Genomic DNA, 21,335 nt, shown 5'->3' with positions numbered 1-21,335 from the left:
TCAGGGTTTGGGAAAACTCCTATTTGGCCCTACAGCTAAGATGGGAGTAGTCTCTACCATGAAATCATAAAGAAAACACAGTCCTAGTCAGTCTCTGTCAAATCAAAATGGCCTATACTAACAAAACCTAATACCTGCCCTATCCCTTATACAGAAAGTGTGTAAAGGGGAATATATTTATAAAGAAAAGTCAATGTTAGGCTATAAAGAATGAAAGTGGTTGAATCAGCTCTCCTCCCCACGTTGGACAGCACAGAGTAAGGCGCCACCCCTCAGCAGGATGACACACTCTGGCTCAGGTACTCAAAACAAAGCCGTTCACAACGTGGATGGAGGCCCGCCTGGCCTTCCACGTTAAAGCCACCTTTCCAGCGTTCCAATAGTTATTTCACAGTTAAACTAAAGGGTTCACAGTTCAACCAAATGTTCATACAGGTCTCCCTCGTTCGGGCTCAGATCTCTCAAAGCAAATGAGTTTAATGCTTCCTGTTTATTGTTGGTTCCTCTTGTAAAGCATTGTGGATTAAAACACTATGGCCCTCATTACGACCCTGGCGGAAAGTGACTGACTGGACCGCCACAGCGTAAATAGCGTTTCCGCCATTGCACGATGGAGCAAAGTGCGGCCCATTCCGACCCATCGGGCACGAGCACCACGCCATGGCGGAAGTGCAAAGTCCGCGATGGCGGAAATGACCCCAAAACGGCCCACACCGCCGCCGTACGGCGCCCTAGGTGCAATACCGCCACCCATCATAGCGGACACCGCAGTGAGCGCCAACCGGAAAGTACGGTGACCGTAAATATACGGAAACGGAAGTAAAAACATGGGCCCGGAACGGGAAACAACACCCCGTACACCTATAAAACCACAAAATACACACAACCACTAAAAACACCACCCTGAGACACATCCCAACCCGTCATCCACCCTAGTGAAACCAAGAAAAATGGGAAAAGTAGCGAAGAAAGCGTGCGACCGCAAGCGGCAGGTCCACTTCTCCCGTGAGGAACTCACCGTGCTTACAGAGACCCTCCAGGAGAATGCCGCCGCCGTCTTCTCCACGCAAATGACCAGGACGGCACTTGCGAACAAGAAGGCCATATGGGCCCTGGTGGCACAGCGGGTAAGTGCGGTGGGGACCGCACCCCGCAACCCACAGCAATGCAGGAAGCGGTGGGACGACCTGCGGATACGCGTCCGTAGCATACTTTCTGCCAACCGCAACATTGCCACAGCCACCGGGGGAGGATCGGAATCACCCATCAAGTTGACCCCCTGGGAAGAAATCTGTGCCTCCACCATTGGAATGGAGAGCATAGAGGGAGTCGGAGGGATGGAGAAAGGAGTGCAGACATCCGGAGAATCAGGTAGGTGGCCCAAATAAAACCATGCCAAATCCACAATGTCCAATCATGTGACTCACATGTGTCCACATAGCGCAACAGCAACACATGGCCAGGAGAACGTCCACACACATTGGCCTGATAGCGCACTTTAAAACCACAATAAATACATAAATAATTAAAAACCCAAAAAACACCCACTACACGTGCAGCAGGCACACCCTAACTGCAGGCTGCCAAACAACTGCACCCTCACTCCACACACAAATGAAAGCACCTCCAAGGCCCCGACCCAAATCACCCTCAGGTACCACCCCAATGCATGTGATACATTGCCATTCCAATTCCCACAGACCCATTAATAACGCTCGCCCTCCTTTACTCCACCACAGGGTCCGATCCAAACGACGAGCTCCAGGACACCCCTACCAGCACACCTGCAAAGAGGGCCAAGACCGACGGCCAAAGACCCTCCACCTCAGCTGCACGCATCAAGACACGGCAGCAGCACATATCAAGTGGCAGCACACAGGAGGGAACATCAACAGGCACCCCAGCAGCCAGCATGCCCACAACAGCACCACCACAGGTCCCCCCAATGGATGCCACAGAAGGTACTGCCTCTGGTGGCAGCAGCACCATAGGTGACACCCCATTAATGGCAGCATGCTCCGACACAGAAGACGGGGATGTCGAAGTCAGATCCATCCATGACCTGTCCCAATCCCCCTGTCTGTTCCATCCCGTACACCATGAGGATACCACGCAGGGGCACCCACAAGACGACGACTGGCCATCCCCCACAAGCCCTGTGGCAGGGCAACATGAGGCGAACAGCCCCTCTGTGACACCACCGCAAATGGCCATGGCCCAGCAGAGGCAACAGTCCCTCGACCAGTTAATCGTGCAACAGCAGCAACTGGCCACGCTCCTCAAGGACCATGCCGATGGATGTGGGGGCACTAAGGCAGACATAGAAACATCAACTGAGACACTTAGGGCACAAATGGAGAGTAGCACCGAGAGCCTGAGAGTCCAAATGGAGAGTAGCACCGAGAGCCTGAGAGTCCAAATGGAGAGTAGCACCGAGAGCCTGAGAGTCCAAATGGAGAGAAGCACCGAGAGCCTGAGGGGGGAACTGCATGCGACGTCCAAAGACGTATGTGCCGAACTTGCCGCAGTGCGCCGTGTGCTCACTGAGCTCTCACAAACCCTTAGGGACATGCATGGACTTGAGCAGGCAGAGACATCATCCGTTGCAAGTTCCGTCCAGGGCAGCCCCCAACGTAGATCTGGGAGGAACCTGCGCTCCACAGGCAGGGGTGCCCCTGATACCCGCAGAGGGGGCTTGCAATAGCGACTGCCCACTGACAATGAGCATCTTTGGACACTGGTGTTCGGGGGGGAGGTAGGAGGGTGGAGGGGGTGTGTTGGGCTCACTTGGGTTGCGGGTCGATAGGGTGTTCAACATGATATCACATATGCCATAAACAATGCACGATCAACCAATGAGATGTGTGGACAATGATCTTCGTGTACTAGGCCATCATAGGCGTACAGTCCATTTTGTGCATGTACCAGACACACACAGTGCCACGAGTCCCGTGTCCATGTATCAGCCACCAGGCGTGAGTGCTAGAAGCATGCATCTATGAGATGCTGACGAATTTCACGGCCCTCCTGTGCCTCGCAGACTCCTTGAGGTGCTGCCACATCCCCACCCTCATCATGACCATCTTCAGGTGCTTGCAGTTCTGCGTCAGGGGGCATGGGCACATTTCTACGTACGCACATGTTGTGTAGCATGACACATGCCATCACCATCTTTGCAACCTTCTCATGGCGGTACAGGAGTGCCCCGCCAGACCTGCTGAGGCACCGGAAACGGGTCTTCAGTAGGCCGAATGCCTGTTCAATGACTACACGGGTACGTGAGTGGGCATGGTTGTAGTCCTCCTCATGCTGGTCCCGTGGGTTCCGGACTGGTGTGAGGAGCCATCTCTTCAGTGGATATCCGGCATCACCTGTATGTGGACGATAAACGAATTATGTGGAATGCCATTGCTACGTACGCACCCCCCCCCCCCTTCCTGCCAGGTCATTGCCGCATCACATACCCCACATCATCATGCATGAAATGAGACTCACCGAGTAGCCAGGATCTGTTCCCTGCGTGTCGCTCCATGTAGCGTGGTATTGTTGAGTTCCTCAAGACCATAGAATCATGGGTTGATCCAGGGAATCGGGCACAACAATGTGTAATGATCCTGTTGGAGTCACACACCATTTGTACATTCAGTGAATGAAATTGTTTTCGGTTGCGGTACTGGGCCTCCATGGCATGTGGGACGACCAATTCCACATGGGTGCAGTCGATGGCACCAATGCAACCCGGTATGCCGCCAAGTGCATGGAATCCCACTTTTGTGTTGGTTATTTCCTGCTCCGAGCGTGGTAGAGAGATGTAGTCGTCTGCGTGCTGCAGGAGGGCATCGAGCACTTGCAATAGTGTCCGTGAGAACAGTGGCTGAGAAATGCCATGCAACTGTCCGACTGTGTGCTGGTAGGTGCCTGTGGCCAGGAAGTGGAGTACAGACACCACCTTCAGTAGGGGTGGGATGGCGGTTGGGCTATCTATCATGCTGACAAGGTCAGCCTGTGTCATGTCCACAATGGCGGCCATGGTGTCCCGGTCCAAACGGTAGAGGGTGTGGATCTGCTCATCAGTGAGGTTGAACGGATGTGCTCGGAGGCGTGGGATTGCGGGCTGCCTGCGTGGTGGTAGTGGCTGTGCTGGCAGCCCTTGCTGGCCCTGCCTTGCCCTCCTCCTCCTCCTGCGTCTCCTCCGTGCGGCCGGTTGTAGTTGGTGTTCGTCTTCTTCTTGGAGTTTGAGTACTTGCAGTGCTATCAGGTCCCCCAGGGCCAACATCGCGAGTCCTGCCGGTAGCATTTCGGAGTGGGTGTGGTTGTGGGAGGAGACTGGGTGTGCAATTTATGTGTTTTCAGGCTGTATGGCCTCCACCTGTGGTGATTCATTCCACCTGTGCAAGCTGCTCTCCCCTTTGGGCGAGCACGTCCCGCACACAACGCTGCAATTCGAGGAATGGCATCTTGCTATTACAATCATGTATTAGTACCCGATGGCCGTGTAACATTGGTTGATATGTTCATTCGGCTATGGTCCCATTGTTTCACATGCATTCTTTGCAGTCGCGAACAGACTTGTGAAGGGTCAGTGGAACGTAGTACTCGAGTAACGGTGGACCCTCATGCATCACTGTACCGAGGTTCACCGACGGGCGGGGCGTCCTATTTGTGAGTGAAGGCAGTTGCCATTTTCACACACAGCCGCACTAGATGGATTAATTTGTGATTTCAAGCGGCCACAGATGCCTTTTCGACGTGATGTTGCAAATGAGGAATTCGAAGGGCGGCGCTTTCGGTCTTCAGCTAGCGGCGAGGAGATGCCCACAGGTCTGACTGCAAATATAACGTTCTATTGTTCAGTGTCCTTGGGACAGGGGCCATGGCGAGGATGCAATGATTGATATGAATAGTTTGGGATGCGCAATAGCGAAGTGGATGATGAGGCCGGACGTTCCCAAATACATGTTACTTCACAACACTGGAATTACGGGCTGGGGCACAGTGGATTTTGCAGGCTGCATAACGCACAGACTCAATGGAATTCTCACATGTTATGTGAGTATGGAAACAGGCGTTATCATTACGGGATGAGGGAATGATGAATGGATGCATGGACAGATGATTTGATACGGTGTTTGCCATGTACAGGGCTTCTTGGAATCTGTCCGCCTCCCCTGCGCTATGTGATGCAGGGCTGCCATAGTGGGACCATCGTCTATCTGGCCTTGTTGAGCCCTCCCTGTCTCGACGCGCCTTCAGACACTTGTGTCCATGCACGTTACCAATCCCATCTGATGGATTCTGTTTTCACAGACGCATGCACAGGTACACTCGTTTGTGATGGTGTTTTCACCTCGATATGGATAGTTATGAGTCGCAAGTGGTTTTGGGGTGGTGATGATCCTTTGGAGTGGGCTAGCATGCATATGGCTGTGGATCTAGTGTGATCATTGAAGTGAGTTGATCGAATGTAGTTCTGATGGCCATTCTATTCTTTTTCTTTTCTTTTGGTTGACAGGTATCTCCTCCCCTTTTGCCACTGCCATCTGTATGCCACTCCTGCAGATGGGTTTTACTCCCGACACCTGCTGCTTCGTATTAATCAGTGGAGCAGCATTACGATCTTATGGGACGATCGCCAATGGGCCACATGCCCTTACGCAATACTAGTGGCTCGGAGCAACATTTCGGCCTTTCAGCTGGACTAGTGCCTCCCTATTGGGACGGCCCTGCGGTTCTAGGCGCTTCCATGTTGCCTTTTCGTACGAGAATGTAGCCCCTGTGTACCATGAAGGAACAGGGCGTCACACAAGAAGTAGCTGGTCATTTATTGCGGATGCAGCCCACAATGGTGAAATGTGTTTTGGAGTTCATGGCCTAATGGCTGTATGGGCTTGGTGAATTTGTTGTGCATTAAATTTCTATTCTGATATGGGCCGTGTAGCGTTCTTCTTTGCAAGTGATGTGGCATATTCCTATTTGGGGAGCGATGTATTGTGAGGAGATCTGCATTGGGTTCCAGCTTCGGAGTATAGTTGCGTGGTACTGTGCTGGGCGCGTTTGCCTACGAAGCCCAGTGAGGTCAGGGGTGAGGGCTGCCAATATGACTGTTTGAATGATGTCATGCTCAGGTGTGGGGGATTAGGTTTTGTGTAACAGATGCCGGTCAGCCAGGTGGATTGGTGGAATGATGTGATTATCGGAATATTGCTGTTCACAGGTGCCTGTGTTTGCATGCGTTTCTTGGTGGGAGACTGAGGTCATGTCCATTGGTATAGCTTCTGTATTCGTGCCATCTGTGCCCTGCAGCTCCCATTGGCCCCTCTTGTGATTCTTTTGTTCGTTGGCATGCATGGGTGACTTGTACATTTCACTGGTTGCATTGTGACTTCGTTGCACCTACGGGGAGTTGTACTATGTGGCCAGGGAGCGGTGTACAGGCACTCAGTGGGGCCGTTTACGGTTGATTCGCGATGCCGTACTTCTCACCATGGCGGAATGGTACTTTCCGCCGTGCTTGATGGCGTTAAGTACATGTCCGCTAGGGTCGGAATTCGCGTACCCTTGCGCAATGGTGCTAATTACGGTTTGGCATGGCGCGCGCGTACTTGGTGCAGTTAGCGTTGGCGTTCACTACGGTGTCGCTAATGGCATCGTACTTTACGGTGACGGGTCATAATCGCACCGAGCGCTATTCGATGGCGGTATTGCATTTCCGCCATCGTTTTTCGATTTCCGCCAGGGTCGTAATGAGGGCCTATATAAATTCAATAAAATACAATACAAATGTTCGCTGGGGTCACCTTCTGTTGGGCTCGGACCTCTCAAAGCACAGGACTTGAAGGGGTTCCCTTCCCCAAGCTTTATTCAAATGTGTTCCCCTAACTCATCACACTTCGGGTCTCCCTCAGTCGGGCTCAGACCTTTACCTAATGTCAAAGACTTTTGAATGAGCAAGGCTTTTACTATAGACCTCCGCAGGACCATTTCCACTTTCCCTTCAACCCACACTCTTGTGTTATTTGCCCCAGTGCGTCTTGGTCTATGTAGTTCAGTATCATAAGCACAACAGTTCAATATTCACTTTCTACGTCCTCTTTTCTTGGGGTCAATCTTGATCATCACGCTTTTTAAAGTTCATTCACTTTGTTATTTTATTATTAAACATTTCACCTTTCGTGGAGACTTTCGAGTGGGCTACTTCCTTCGCCAGACCACTCCACTACTCTGTATCACTGGCTTCACAGTTATCAATTATTTAAAGTTCACCACAAGTCTGCCTTTCTTCATGTCTCATCCATATGCATGCAGCCTTCAATTATAAGATAGATTGTTGCCACTTCCATCTTTCTTTAACACATCAGTCTTTCATCTTGTTCACCAACTCACCGGCTGTGTGCATGCCTTTCTTGCCTTTGCCGTTTTACTTCATGAGTCAAGGCTAATACCACAGGCTTAGCCTCGCCTCCCCAACTCTGTCCTTCACATGGGAGGGTCACAGGTGCATTTGAAACACAATGCAGTCTTCTTGTCTGGGATTCAACCTTCTCCACAGATCTCTTAGGTTTCTTTGGAGGCAATGACCTTCTGCACGGAACTCCTTGGATCCTTTACCCTTCATTCTTGTCCCCTATCCGTCGCGCTGCTCCAGTTGTTTTGCCTTTGCCCTGGAAGTTCTGCTGCCTCTCATGTTCCACCTTACTGATTGTGTCTCTATGTTCCACCTTTTACCTGTGTGGGGAGAGCTAATGGGTATCAGATGTATGTGATTTAACATCAAGTACCTGACTTTGCCTGACCCGATTACCGGGACATGTCCAATGTGATATGTAAGGGTTAGCCTTGTTACTCTGTCACCCTCTTCCTCAGCCCAGTGTTTGTATAGAAAAGGTGGCCTGGGTGGGAGTTGGGACATTGTGGAATCCTATGAAATAGGAGGGGTCATGGATACGAGAAAGTGGGGACTACCTTTTCTCACCATTGGTCGTCTCACCCCCACTCCCTGAACAGCCCTCCCCCAGGTGATCCTCCCGCACAAGTCCACCCCAAGGATCTAGATCCAAAGGAGATGGCTGTGCCCTGGCCACCTGAGAGAGAGGGTTCCCCAGGGACTAATAGGTGAGACACCCTTTTGTTTTCTCACACCTCCTTTCCCTATTTGGTCAAACAACTCCTCAGTGACTTGCAATATCCGTATATTGTATGGTAGGGAGTACTTTATCCCATATATAATTCTATATGTGCATGTCATAGTCAAGCTGTGCCCTCTTTCCTTCTACCTGGGAATTTGTATATTATTTAGCATTAGGAATGCTTGCATCTCGTCATCTTTTACTGCCGCAGGATTTAAGATACATACTTGGAAAAGGGGTTGAGGAGGGAACTGTAAGGCTGGCGTGGCAGAAAGCACTGAACTATGGACCTTACAGGGACCCTGCTTGTTTAAGGTGACTACCTCTTTAGATGGAAACGTTGAATTGTGCTCATAAGGCTAGTGTGAATCTCTTCTTCTGAGTTAGAGGCGTCATATGTCATAGTCGGTGTTGAGGTGAACGCTTAGTCACCCGGCATCAACAAGGCACTGGGTAGTGCATGGCAACTTTTGTAAAGCCGTATGATTGTGTCACAGTCATGTGTGCTTTCGTGCTAAAAACCTATTGGTCCGAATTCGCCAAAAATATGCCATGCACATACGCAAGTGGAGAACACCTGCCCATTTTACAGGTGTCCTGGTGGGTAGAAGTACACTCTCCTGTGCAAATGGCTTTGGAGCTTAACGGCATTGAATTTGCACACGCACACTCTCCAGTACACTCACAACAGCACTCTCCAATGATCAATCTGTCAAGGCCCTATAGTCCTGCTTCAGAAATGACCGATATCCCTGTCAAGTGCATTAGAACTGTCTGAAAGCTCTTGAGGTATATTCTACCTGTGCTTGCCTTAGAAATGTAAATGCTGTTAATTCCTCGTATGCCAGCCATCGGAATGTAAAGTCAGAAGCTCTCCTGCTAGAGTTAGGAGACCTGCAGTTCAGACCGAGACTAATTTAACCACCAACACCCACCTGGCTAAAATTGTGGCTACCACCACTGCCAATGGTACTCTAACCAGCCCCCCACCTTAAGGCCTTCTCTCTACCCCCTTGCCAAACTTAACCAACCACTCCCCATCAGATGCCACAACTAGTGCTATGGTCAAGGAAACTAGGCCTTCTACCCCCCAACTCACTCACTCACTCACTCACCTGCAGCTCTCAATGGAGCTGCAGTCAATGCAAAGTCCCTGTTGGCACATGCCCTAGACATCTAAGACCTTATCACGTACAACAACCTTGATATTCTGGCCATCATCGAAACCCAGACAACTACACCATCTTCAGAAAAGACAGACGGGAAGCAAAAGGTGGGGGAGTAGCCTTTATCACAAAAAAAGCTCCAACCATCTGAGAAATAAGCACCCCAGCATTCCAGAGAACTTCTGTCAATTAAACTGACCCTATCCCACAGAGCTACCCTCAACCTTCACCTCATCTACAGGCCCCCGGGCTAATTCTGTCATTCGAGGAAGAAAGCTCACTTCTTCTCTCACTGTAGGCCAAGCCTTCATCTTGCACTTTTAGGTGACCTAAATCAAGGTTTTAACGACCCCACAGACGTCCACGCTCTTTCCCAAGCCAAGTCAATTACTGCTTTGCGCTTCGCCCAACGCTTCTCAGGACCAACTCACAATAAAGGCTGCACCCTAGATTGGTTTGTAGAATGCAATAGCAACAACAGGATCCTCACTAACTCACCATGCCCATGGCCAGACCACAATGTAATTGCCTTCTCCGTCCCTCTTTGCAACCCTCCCCATGCAGGCGGCACTGCTCTTACCAGCCACTCTCCCAATAAAAAGCTGGGAACATCACACCGACAATATCCTCCCTTCTCCGAAAGCCTCTCACAGACTTGCAATCTTCCACTAAAGACACCACATCAATGGTAGACCTATACAACCACTCCAAGTCATTCACAAAGTGGCCCCAATGAGCCATCGCAAACCCAAGACTCTTGCTCATATGAACACCTGGTTTACCCCCAATCTCAAAATCATTTGCTCCTCCAAACGAGCAGCTCAGGTGATCTGGAACAAGGATCCCTTAGCCACCAACAAAAAACACTTTACCAACCTATCCAAAACATATAAACAGGCTATACTTCAAGCCAAAAAAGTATCATACAATGAGAGAATTGACACAGCCCAATCAGGCACTCATGAGTTCTTTGCAATATTGCGTGAACTGGAGACACCAGCTACCCGTACAGACAGCTGCCTCAAAGACAGCACCTGGTGCGCAAATATCCAGAATGCACTACTGGACACAATCTCCTCACTCCAATCAAAAGTGGCAGTAGAAGAAAAAAAAACATAGGGCCAGCAGAACACCTCTAACTCAAACCCCAGCATCACCTGACTATGCCACCCATCTGTTTGAATTTTCCCAGATATCAGACCTAGAAGTTACTAAAATGTTCAAAGGCCTAAAACCCTCCAAATGTCAAGGCGACATTTGTCCTGCCTCTCATCAAAGACTGCGAAGTAGAGCTAACTCCTTTAATTGTCTCACTTGTCAACACCTCATTTACCACTGGCACAGTACCTTCTAACCTCAAAGACGTATGGGTCCTCCCGCTTCTCAAGAAGCCGACACTCAACCCTAGCATCCCCACCAACTATCACCCCATCACAACCTTGCCCTTCCTACTCAAAATCCTGGACAGATCTGCATACTTGCAGATCCAAAAGCACTTGGAAACCTACACTGTCCTCGGTTTGCGCTAATATGGCTTCCGTCCAGGTCATCGAACGGAAACTGCACTCATAGACCTACAAATACAAATGGATGAAATTAAAGACAACGGCAAACTCGCCCTCTTTCCTCCTGCTGCACCTCTCGGCCACCTTCGACCTGGTGGATCACAAAATTCTGTGCCATCATCTTGCCTCAGCAGCCCACTTCTCCAGCATGGGGTCTGGCATGGATTCACATGCTCATGAATATTCCCCGTCGTCAGGCTGGGAATCCTCGGTAAAGAAAAAACCAGTATCAGTTTCGTTTCTGATCTGTCTTTCGTAGTAATATCCAATCACTGGTCTCTGCGTCATACTGACCACAGCCAATGACTGCCCTCTACCTAAGCACCGCCTCTGGCAGCCATCTTCAGATTTTTACCGCACGTTCATGTGTTGGGATCCTCGTGCTATTGCTCTCGAGCGTTAGTGCTATTTTTTCACGTTTTTTCTCAAAAAACTTCTTGTTTTCGGTCAAAAGAGCCTCAAGCTCCACCGACTCTCCATCCGATCAACGGGGACCCGTGTCGGATTCGTCTGCGCCCCTCATGGGTGAAGATTTCGTCGAGCTACGCTTTTGGAGGACTCCAGAAGTTTCTCAGGCCCGGACATGGCCCAGGAGAAGGGATGCTCGACGCCCGGAAAGCTGTTCAGGGTCTGCCCTGGATGCCAGCTGCAGAACGTCTTTAAGGAGGACGAACACTCCTTTTGTCTCTACTGCTTACATGAGGACAAGACGCACGTGGAGAAGGACTGTGCGTTTTGCGGCAACATGTCGGAGCGGACCATGAAGGACCGCCATCAACGTCTCGCCAACTGGCTGGAAGGGAAGAGCCCGTCAGGCGAGAAGAAGAAGAAGAAATCCGAGCGGTCTTCTAAGACCTTTGAGGACGCCCCGGCGACGGGGGTCCAATACAAGGCAAAGCACCGCGGGTCCGCTGGCACCGGGAGCGCCGAACGGTCGGGCTCTACGGGCGCCAGGCAGGGCGCACCCTCCCCGGCACCATCAACCACGAGCCAACGCTCTGGGTCGGGTAAGAGGAAGGCCGAGCACCCGGCGAAGCTCCTGGAGAGGCCCCGGTCGAGCTCGAAGGCCCCATCGGAGGGGGAGCGAGGCAGTGTCCCCCCCCTCAAGGATAAGGCGGTGAGCGCACCTAAGGTGGTGAAGGCCTTAATCCATCCGGCCAAGCCCTCTATCGAAACTGTCGCGGCGGCCCTGGCTCAGCCTGTGGGGGCTACACCAGTGGTGGCGACCTCGGGGCTCAGAGTCTCCCTGCCACCTCGGAGGGAGTCCTCTTTTGTGCCCATCGATAGGGCCCCCGTGAAATCCCCCGTGGGGAAGAAAAAGGGGGGGCAGGGCGTCGTCGTAGATTCGGCCTCAACCTCGGAGGAGGAGCTGGTCGAAGTCTTAAGCCACGGCCTCGGCGTGGAAGAAGACCGGCCCGTCGGGATGGATCCCGACGCAGGCGACGACGACGACATCGAGGGTACCGACGGGGCCCCTGATCGCCCGTCGGATCCCCCTCTGCCAGCGCCGCGAGACAGCTCGGCGGCCATTTTGTTGGCTATACAGTCCTTATGCTCAGAGATAAGGACGAGACTACCGTTGCCGGCGGAACCTCTCCCGTCGGGGGACCCAGAACCGGGACCTTCTGGTGTTCCCCCTACCAAGAAAAGAAGGATCCACCCTCCGCCTCCTTTTCAGTCGTCGCGCCCCTTCCAGCCCTCCTCCCCGTCCACCCGAGGGGATGATACGGGGACTGACACGGCAGCGACGGGTACGGACGACGAGGTATACGACGAGGATGGAGGATGTACCGTCGTCGCCTCCCACCAGGGCTTCTCCGCCCGACGAGATTGGATCGTTCCACTCCATGATCACCAGGACATCCGAGCTTTTCCAACTCTGCCCTGAGGAGAAGAAGAAGGAAGGTTTCCTTTATCAGCGGCGCGAGGCCAAGAGGAAGACGGTCCTCTCAGTGCCTCTATTGGACGACATTTGGGATGAGGGCCTCACCCTCCTCAAGAACCCTTCCACGACGCCAGCTAGAAGGGACCGGTACGAGAAGAAGTACCGGGTCCCGGACACGGCCCCCCTGTGCCTCCGGGCGCAGCCTACCCCGGACTCCGTCGTCTCCGCGGCGGCCAGGAAAAAAGCGGGGGGGGTGCGGCCTCCACATCGACTTCCCCACCGGACGGCGAGGGAAAGAAATTGGACGCTATGGGACGCAGAGTCATCTCGTCTGCGGCGACGACGATTAAAGCGGCCAACGCCTTGGCTATCGTGGCCCGCTACGACAGGGAGCTCTGGTACAAACTGGCTCCCCTACTGGACTTCTTGCCGGACGACAAGAGGGCAGAGGCCCTGGAGATCCTGCAGGAAGGTGAGGTGGCTTCGGACCACGCCATTACCGTTGCGACGGACATCGCCGACACCGGGTTCCGCCAGTTGGGCAACGGCGTTTGCCTTAGGCGGTGTGGATGGCTCAAGGCTACGGACTTCCGTCAAGACGTTCAGGCCAGAGTCCTGGACATGCCCTTCGATGGGAACAACCTGTTTGGGAAAACAGTGGACGATTCCCTTCAGGCCATTAAAGCGGACACCGAGACGGCCCGGGCCCTTGGAGTTCTGCAACAACGACGGACGCCCTTTCGGAGCAGCGGAGGCAAGGGCGCCTCCAAAAGTTCAGGCGGCGGTTCTCCACCTACCGTCAAGCGGCCCGCTCGTCGGCTCAGGAGGCCTACAGAGGACGAGGCAAGTCTGGCGGACCCCGCCGTCGTCGCCAAGGAGGTCAAGGCGGCAAAGCCTCGTCGAAGCAGGATTGAACCGACCGTGGGGTCGGGCCCCCACCGAAGCACCCCGGTGGGAGGCCGGCTGGCGAGATTCGTCAGCGTGTGGGAGTCCATCTCCACCGACCGTTGGGTGCTGGACGCCTTGGCCCGGGGCCACGCGCTCGAATTTCAAAGAAGGTGTCCGCGCGTCCCCCCCGTGGCCAGGAAAGAACTTCACGTCCCTCATCTTCTCCTGGAGGTAAAGGCGATGCTGAGGAAGGGCGCCATCGAACTCGTCCCAAAGAGACTTCGGGGCTCCGGAGTTTACTCGAGATACTTCCTCGTGAAGAAGAAGACGGGGGGATGGCGCCCCATCCTGGACCTGCGACGTCTGAACAAGTTCATCAAGGCGCAAAAGTTCCGGATGGTCACCCTCCAGCACGTCCTGGGTCAGCTGGAGGAAGGAGACTTCCTGTCGTCGTTGGATTTGGAGGATGCCTACTTCCATATTCCCATCCTAAAGGGGCACCGAAAATTCCTCAGGTTTGTGGTCCAAGGGCGTCACTACCAGTTCAAAGCCCTCCCCTTCGGACTACGGTCGGCCCCCAGGGTATTCACCAAGTGCCTTGCACCGGTGGCGGCGCAGCTGCGCCGCGAGGGGATCCACGTCTACCCCTACCTGGACGACTGGCTCATCCGAGCCAAGTCGAGGGAGCTCGCCCTGGATCACACGGCAAGGACCGTCCGACTTCTCACGGACCTGGGATTCTCCGTGAACTACGCCAAGTCTCACCTGGTACCCGCGCAAAACGCACTGTTTCTGGGAGCGAAGCTCGACACAGTGTCTCTTCTGGCCTCCCCATCGGAGGAAAGGACCAGGTCCATCCTGGGCAAGGTACAGCGGATGTTGGTTTCCGACGCGGCCAAGGTGAGGTCCATCAAGTCCCTCCTCGGAATGATGTCTTCCTGCATCTACCTCATTCCCATGTGCAGGCTCCGGATGCGCCCGTTGCAGGAGTTCCTGGACGCGCGCTGGATCCAAACGACGGGCAGCTTCGAGGAGAGGATCACACTCGACGAGAGTTTCCGCCGAGCAGTCCGGTGGTGGGGCAACCGCACGCATCTGACGGCGGGCATGGACTTCCAGACCCCAGATCACCAGGAGACAGTGACCACCGATGCCTCCCTGGAAGGGTGGGGAGCGCACACCGAAAATCTGCACGCGAAAGGCCTTTGGCTCCCGATGGAGAAGTCCCTCCATATCAACGTCCTGGAGCTCCGTGCAGTGTTCTGGGCCCTCAGGTCCTTCCTTCCGTCCCTCAAGGGCAAGGTGGTGAGGATCTTCACCGACAACACCACCACCATGTTTTACATCAGGAAACAGGGCGGAACCAGGTCCCCAGCGCTGTCCAAGGAGGCGCAGGACCTGTGGCATTGGGCCGTCGCCCAAAGGATGTTTCTGGTGCCATTTCATCTGGCAGGGATAAAAAACACCATCGCCGACTCACTCAGCAGGGAGCTGCGCTCGTGCCACGAGTTGGAACTACGGCAGGATCTAGTGGATCGTCTCTTCCGACGGTGGGGCACACCCCAGATCGACCTGTTCGCGACGGCGACGAACTCCAAGTGCCGGAGGTTCGCCAGCAGGTTTCCCCAGGCGAGGAGCATGGGCGATGCCTTCTCGTTCCCCTGGGAGGGCCTGTTCCTCTACGCGTTCCCTCCTTTGCCACTGCTAATCCGGCTCGTCAACCAGCTCAAGAGGTCACGGTGCAGGATGATCCTCGTCGCACCTGCGTGGCCGAGGCAGATATGGTTCCCGGACCTTCTGGACTTGTCAGCGTCCCCGCCAATCAAGCTGCCGGTGGACGCGGATCTTCTCTCCAGGGAAGGAGGCGCCATCCTCCACCACGACCCGAAATCGCTGAACTTGCAGGCCTGGCTCCTGCAGCGCTAGAGTTTGGAGGATACGACATACCGGCCGACTGCAGAGAGGTTCTTGCAAAGGCCAGGGCGTCCTCGACTCTTAAATGCTATGGACACAAATGGAAGAGGTTCTCTGTCTGGTGCCACACACAGAAGATTAACCCTCTACGGATTACGGCTCCCCAGGTACTGCCGTACCTGCTGACGCTGGCCAAAGCTGGACTGGCACACGCGTCCATCAAGATTCATCTTGCTGCGATCTCCCGATACACCAGAACCACGGGCCGGACGTCCTTGTGGTCTCATCGTCTGGTGAAAGAGTTCATGAAGGGACTGTTCAGATCGTTCCCGCCGGTGAAGGCTCCGGCCCCGGCGTGGGAGCTCAACGTGGTGCTGACCAAGCTCATGGGACCTCCGTTCGAGCCTCTGCACTCGGCCCCGTTGAAGTTTCTGTCGTGGAAAGCAGCGTTTCTTGTGGCCATCACCTCCGCACGACAGGTGGGAGAGATCCAGGCCCTTTCATGCAAGGCCCCGTACTTGACTTTTCACGACACGAGGGTAGTGCTCAGGACGCACCCCTCCTTCATGCCCAAGGTACCGTCGGACTTCCATCTCAACGAACCCTTGGTGTTGCCTGTGTTCTTCCCGTCGCCTTCGTCGCCGGCTGAGAGGACTTTGCACTCGCTGGATGTGGCTAGAGCGCTGAAGTTCTAAGTTCTAAGTGTTTTCGGAAGACGTCACAACTCTTTGTGAACTTTGGACCGGTCAATCAGGGGAAGGCTCTCTCGAAGGCTTCCATTTCCAGATGGCTCTCCGGCTGTATCATGTACTGTCATCGGTTGGCAAACCGACCGCTGCCTGGCCGTCCGAGAGCCCATTCCACCAGAGCGATCGCAGCTACCACGGCGTTCCTTTCTGGTGTGCCCCTGCTGGACATATGCAGGGCTGCTACGTGGAGGTCGACGCACACCTTCACGAAATTCTACTGCGTCGATCGGGATTCCAGGGAGGAGTCCAGGGTCGGCCAAGCAGTGCTGCGCAACCTGTTCGCCTGAGGTGAGCCTGGTGAGGAGGTAAGATGCTTAATGTTGAGTTGGATGTACTGCTTAATGTTGAGCCTTTGCCACCTCCCGTGGTTGTGCATGTGTGTACTGCTATGTATTCTTTATTCATGAGCATGTGAATCCATGCCAGACCCCATGCTGGAGAAGGAACAAGTTACTTACCTGTAACTGTTGTTCTCCAGCATGGGTCTGGCATGGATTCACATGCGAACCCTCCCGCCTACCCCTCTGCGGCTCTTCACTTGGTCATACTGCCACTTCACGTGCTTCCAAATCTGAAGATGGCTGCCAGAGGCGGTGCTTAGGTAGAGGGCAGTCATTGGCTGTGGTCAGTATGACGCAGAGACCAGTGATTGGATATTACTACGAAAGACAGATCAGAAACGAAACTGATACTGGTTTTTTCTTTACCGAGGATTCCCAGCCTGACGACGGGGAATATTCATGAGCATGTGAATCCATGCCAGACCCATGCTGGAGAACAACAGTTACAGGTAAGTAACTTGTTCCTTCTCCCTTATTGCAATTACCTGGATTCAATCCTTCCTGTCCAATGGAACAATTATTATTCTCGCCATCCGCATCAGCCTCACCTCCCCTAGTCTCATGCGGTGTCCCCCAAGGCTTCTGCGTCTCACTCACGCTGTACAACATCTTTATGAAGCCCCTCTTCGACCTCCTCAACTCTCTGGATATCTCCTACACTAACTGCCTGGACGACACTCAAATCCTTCTTCCCATCTTAGGTAACTACGATACCAACACCAACTCTCTGAACTCAATTTACCAAAGCATCCAGGCCTGGATGGCCCTCCACTCACTTTGCCTTAACGATGACAAGAGTGCCCTACTTCTCCTCGGATCCCAAAATCTTCTAAACAAACTTGACAGAGCCTACACGTCATTTACCATTGATGACAACACCATCCCAGTCTCAAAAGAAGTCGAAACCCTTGGGGTCTATCTGGATTCATCTCTCTCGCTCACCTGTCAGGTCAACGTCATAGCCTTGTCCTCAGCTTGCACAACCAATCTCATTAATGCCGTTTTTTTTTCTCCACAGACCGCTGAATGACGCTAGCAAGAGCCCTCATTGTTTCCGGGTTAGACTATTGTAATGCTCTTTTCGCAGGAACCACAACAGGCAACATAAAAAAAACTACAGGTAATACAAAATAATGACATAAGCATCGAATATCCCCAAAATGGACCATATTTCCACAGGCAGAAGAAGCGCCCACTGGCTCCCTATTTGAAACAGAATCCGTTTCAAAACGCTCACCCTAACTCACAAATGCTTGGCATTACTGCCCTAAATACCTATCTAATAAATTCAAGAAATCTCAATCCAGGGCCTCCCACTCCCACTTACTAGCCACCGCCAGATTCAAATTGCAAAAAGCAGGGATCTGCAGCGTCCCTGCGGTGGAAGCAAAATACTGGAATGCCCTACCTCCTCATCAAAGATCCAAAACCTCCTTCTGGTCCTTCTGCAAAGACCTTGAAGCATGGCTCTTCTCACAAGATGCATAACCAATGTACTTCCAGCGCACCCAAGATCTTACTGGCTGTCTTAATCGCTGTATCTGTACTTTGGCACCTAAGACCTTAAACGCTTGAAATATTTTCTGCAACTGTACTATGGTTAAAAGAGAACTGCCTTTAACCACGCTTTCTATAACCAGCGCCTTGATGCCCACGGGTTTGGTGCGCTCTACAAATGACTAAATAAATAAATGCAAATATAATGTTCCCCAGTGGCGGGCTGCCATAAATCAAAGGGCCTCCCTCATTCACAAAGCGATGAGCTTTAATCTTCACATCCCTGCTTCTCTTTGCACTTACGCCTGGTTTTCCTGTTGGAAGCGAGGTGCAGATGAATGTGTAATGCTCCCGAGTGCTTTGTGAGATCCGTCAATTCTTTGCCCCAAATAGAAAGGTTAGCGTGAGCGTTTCTATTTATTGTGTACATTTCCACATTCCAAATCTAGGTTGTATGCGAAAATGCCATCCTCAGTGGCAGCCTTTTTGGTTTATAGTCATAGTTTCGACAGTCATAGTGTCGAAATACAACAGTTTAGACTCAAAAGGATCTAAAAAAAATAAATCGAAAAGCAGTTTTTTGGGGGGGAGGGGTCCCCCCCCAAAACCCCTGCTTTTGGGGAAAAAACACAAATTTTACTAAACGAAACCAAAAAAACATGTAAATTAAAAAAAATGCATTCGAAAAAATGCTTTTGTTTCGAAATTATTGTATTTCGAAACTATTTATTCGAAACTTTGACGGGACACAATGCTTTTTCATATCCAACATTGCTGATGTGCTGCCTGCTCTGCCCCCACGTGGGTAAGCGGATGTCTCTAGCCCGATATCAGCAGGGTTCCAGTGCATATCTAGGCATCGGGAATGTGTCCGGCACTGCAAGCAGGGCCTTGCCTCTTGCTCCTTCATCTTTTTCCTAGTTCTTGCAAGCCCCTTTTGTGAATCGTGGACTTGCAAGGGGAGAGGTGCTATGGGTACTTTGCTCCTCATATTCTGCCATCCAGTTCTAGGTGAATTAGGTCCATTTTATTCTTGTATTTTTTATTTTTTTATTTTTTACAAACTTTATTTATGTAAGAGCCAGTAATACAAGTTTACATTATACAGTGTACACTTTAGCTTTTGCAATTTTTTTTCGACTCTCTTCTTGGTTGCAAATAGGCTCCTGTTTTAACTTGTATAACTCTTCCCCCACCCCCGTTCCACCTCCCCATTTCTTTCTTTAACTTATCAATATAAGACTGAGTTAGTACATCCTTGGTTGATACTGTCCATTGCACTTACAGGCTGAGTCTGCATCCCCAATTTGAAATGAATATCAGAGTACAGTGACTTTGCGAAGTATGTTAAGCTTAAAATACATTTGCTCCTTTTCTACCATAAACTCATGAAATGGCATTCAAGTAGTTAGATATTTTTCTTATGGTTAGGCAAGAAAAGCGTCTGCAGGTTGTGATGATAATTTTTTTATTTAGTTAGCTGTTTCGACAAAACGCTATATATAGAAAATATTTACATACAATTCTCACCCAACCGAAGTTCGTACTCATTCATAGACTTCGAATGGATTAATGGCTGAGAGGACCTTGCCGGGAATCGAAGCCCCATGACCTGCTGATCATGCACAGGTTACAGCAGCGAACTCTCAACCTAATGGTCTATCTTTCCACTGCTATTAATCGGACTAACTCAACAATGCAGATGTGGCACTGATTGTGTATTCGTTTTTGTAACCACCGGATTCTCTCGTATGGATATCATGGAAAAAGCACCTTGATCTGATGAAGTGAATGAATGATGTGGTCCTGTAAAGTACAATGCAGTATTTTGTGTTGGCCACCTCCAACAACGTATAGTCGTTATGTTGTGCAAAGGAATCAGATCACTCTTCTATAGAGCCATTTGGTGGTAAGCGTTTCAGACATACAGGAGCATTACATATGAGACCTCCATCTTTATGCATGACTCGGGTATGCCCAGCAATATTTACTTTGTGAGTTTCCTTTTCCCATAATTATTTCTTTTTGTATCCGTCACTAAACAATATATGTGTCTTTTCAGTTTTAGGGGTAAACTATTTCAGGATTTGGGTAGCCTTTGCTTAAAATGCTTGTAATTGTGCTTTTCAGGTTAAGATGGCTCAGAAAAAGAAAACGACATTACCATTTCTGTTTACACCATTTAAGTAAGTGTATAGTGTTTCTACTTTATTCCTCATACAACTATTTCAGCATTGCCGAGTATATTTGTCTTATTTTCTGGAACTGTTAGTTGTAATACTATTTGGTCAGAGACTGCTTCTTTCCTTTCGTATATTTATGAATATATGGTTTTGTTTGTATTATTTTAATTTTATTTGTATTTATAAAGCGCAATACCCCAAAGCGTTGAACAAAATACATTAAAAAAACAGTACAGTAAATGGAGGATCTCCATGACAAATATAAACCAAATAGGATAGGAAGGAGGAGAACGTAAAGCAAAGGGTAAAACATTCCAGTGTAACAGGCCAAAAGGGGGAAGGAGTGAAAATGAGACTGTCACAATGAGGACAAGGTGTCACTAGGAGGAATAGAGATTGGGAGCAGAGAGACCAAGCAGGGGAGTGCAAAGGGACAAGAGAGGAAAGCTACAGAGTGCAAGATTGTGAAGAGGCTTGAATACAAGGCAGAGAAATTTCCATTTAAGACTAGAATTAAAGGATACAAACGGAAGAGTAGAGAAAGCAGGGGTAATGGGTTCGCGATGATTAAGAGCAAAAAGAAGGTGGATTGAGGAATTGTAGATGGAATTAAGAGGAGCGCGATGGGGAAAAAGGAAGGCAGAAGAGAAGAGCAGTAGAAAAGAAGTGAATAGATAAGAGAAGAGACAAGAACTTTAGAGACCTGAAATGAGAACAAAGTTCAGCTTTTACGAATGTTGAACAAGGGAGCACGGCAAGAGCGCGAAAGAGAGGAAATATGGCTAATAAAAGAAAGGGAGCAGTCGAGGTAGACTCACAGGTTGCGAGCTGTCGATAAAATAGGTCTCTGGGAGGGATGGAATGAAATAGGAGGAGGGAGAGGAGAAAGGATAGAACACGCCTGAAAGAAGGGAACCTTAGGTAGGGGCGGCTCATCCATAATGGTCTAGGGGGCATCAACCCCCCCAACCCCCTTGTCCAATATGGAGGAGCCAAGGATTCAGCCCAGTGAAACACTGAG

At 51.2% G+C, this 21,335-nt stretch overlaps 1 protein-coding gene across 3 annotated transcripts in view; it reads left to right on the top strand.

Annotated features, from left to right (window-relative positions):
• Positions 1-21,335, top strand: part of PIGN (phosphatidylinositol glycan anchor biosynthesis class N) — a 1,975,532-nt gene that overhangs the window by 567,582 nt on the left and 1,386,615 nt on the right. For all 3 annotated transcript variants that reach the window (XM_069613664.1, XM_069613662.1, XM_069613663.1), the window contains one exon: positions 20,262-20,317. In XM_069613664.1, coding sequence (XP_069469765.1) covers positions 20,262-20,317 — 56 coding nt within the window. The remainder of the gene's footprint in view (positions 1-20,261; positions 20,318-21,335) is intronic.

The sequence above is a fragment of the Ambystoma mexicanum genome, chromosome 5p, assembly GCF_040938575.1.
Source record: "Ambystoma mexicanum isolate Mex_15411 chromosome 5p, UKY_AmexF1_1, whole genome shotgun sequence".
In the NCBI taxonomy this organism is placed as follows: Eukaryota; Metazoa; Chordata; class Amphibia; order Caudata; family Ambystomatidae; genus Ambystoma; species Ambystoma mexicanum.
This window is presented reverse-complemented; position numbering and strand designations above follow the sequence as displayed.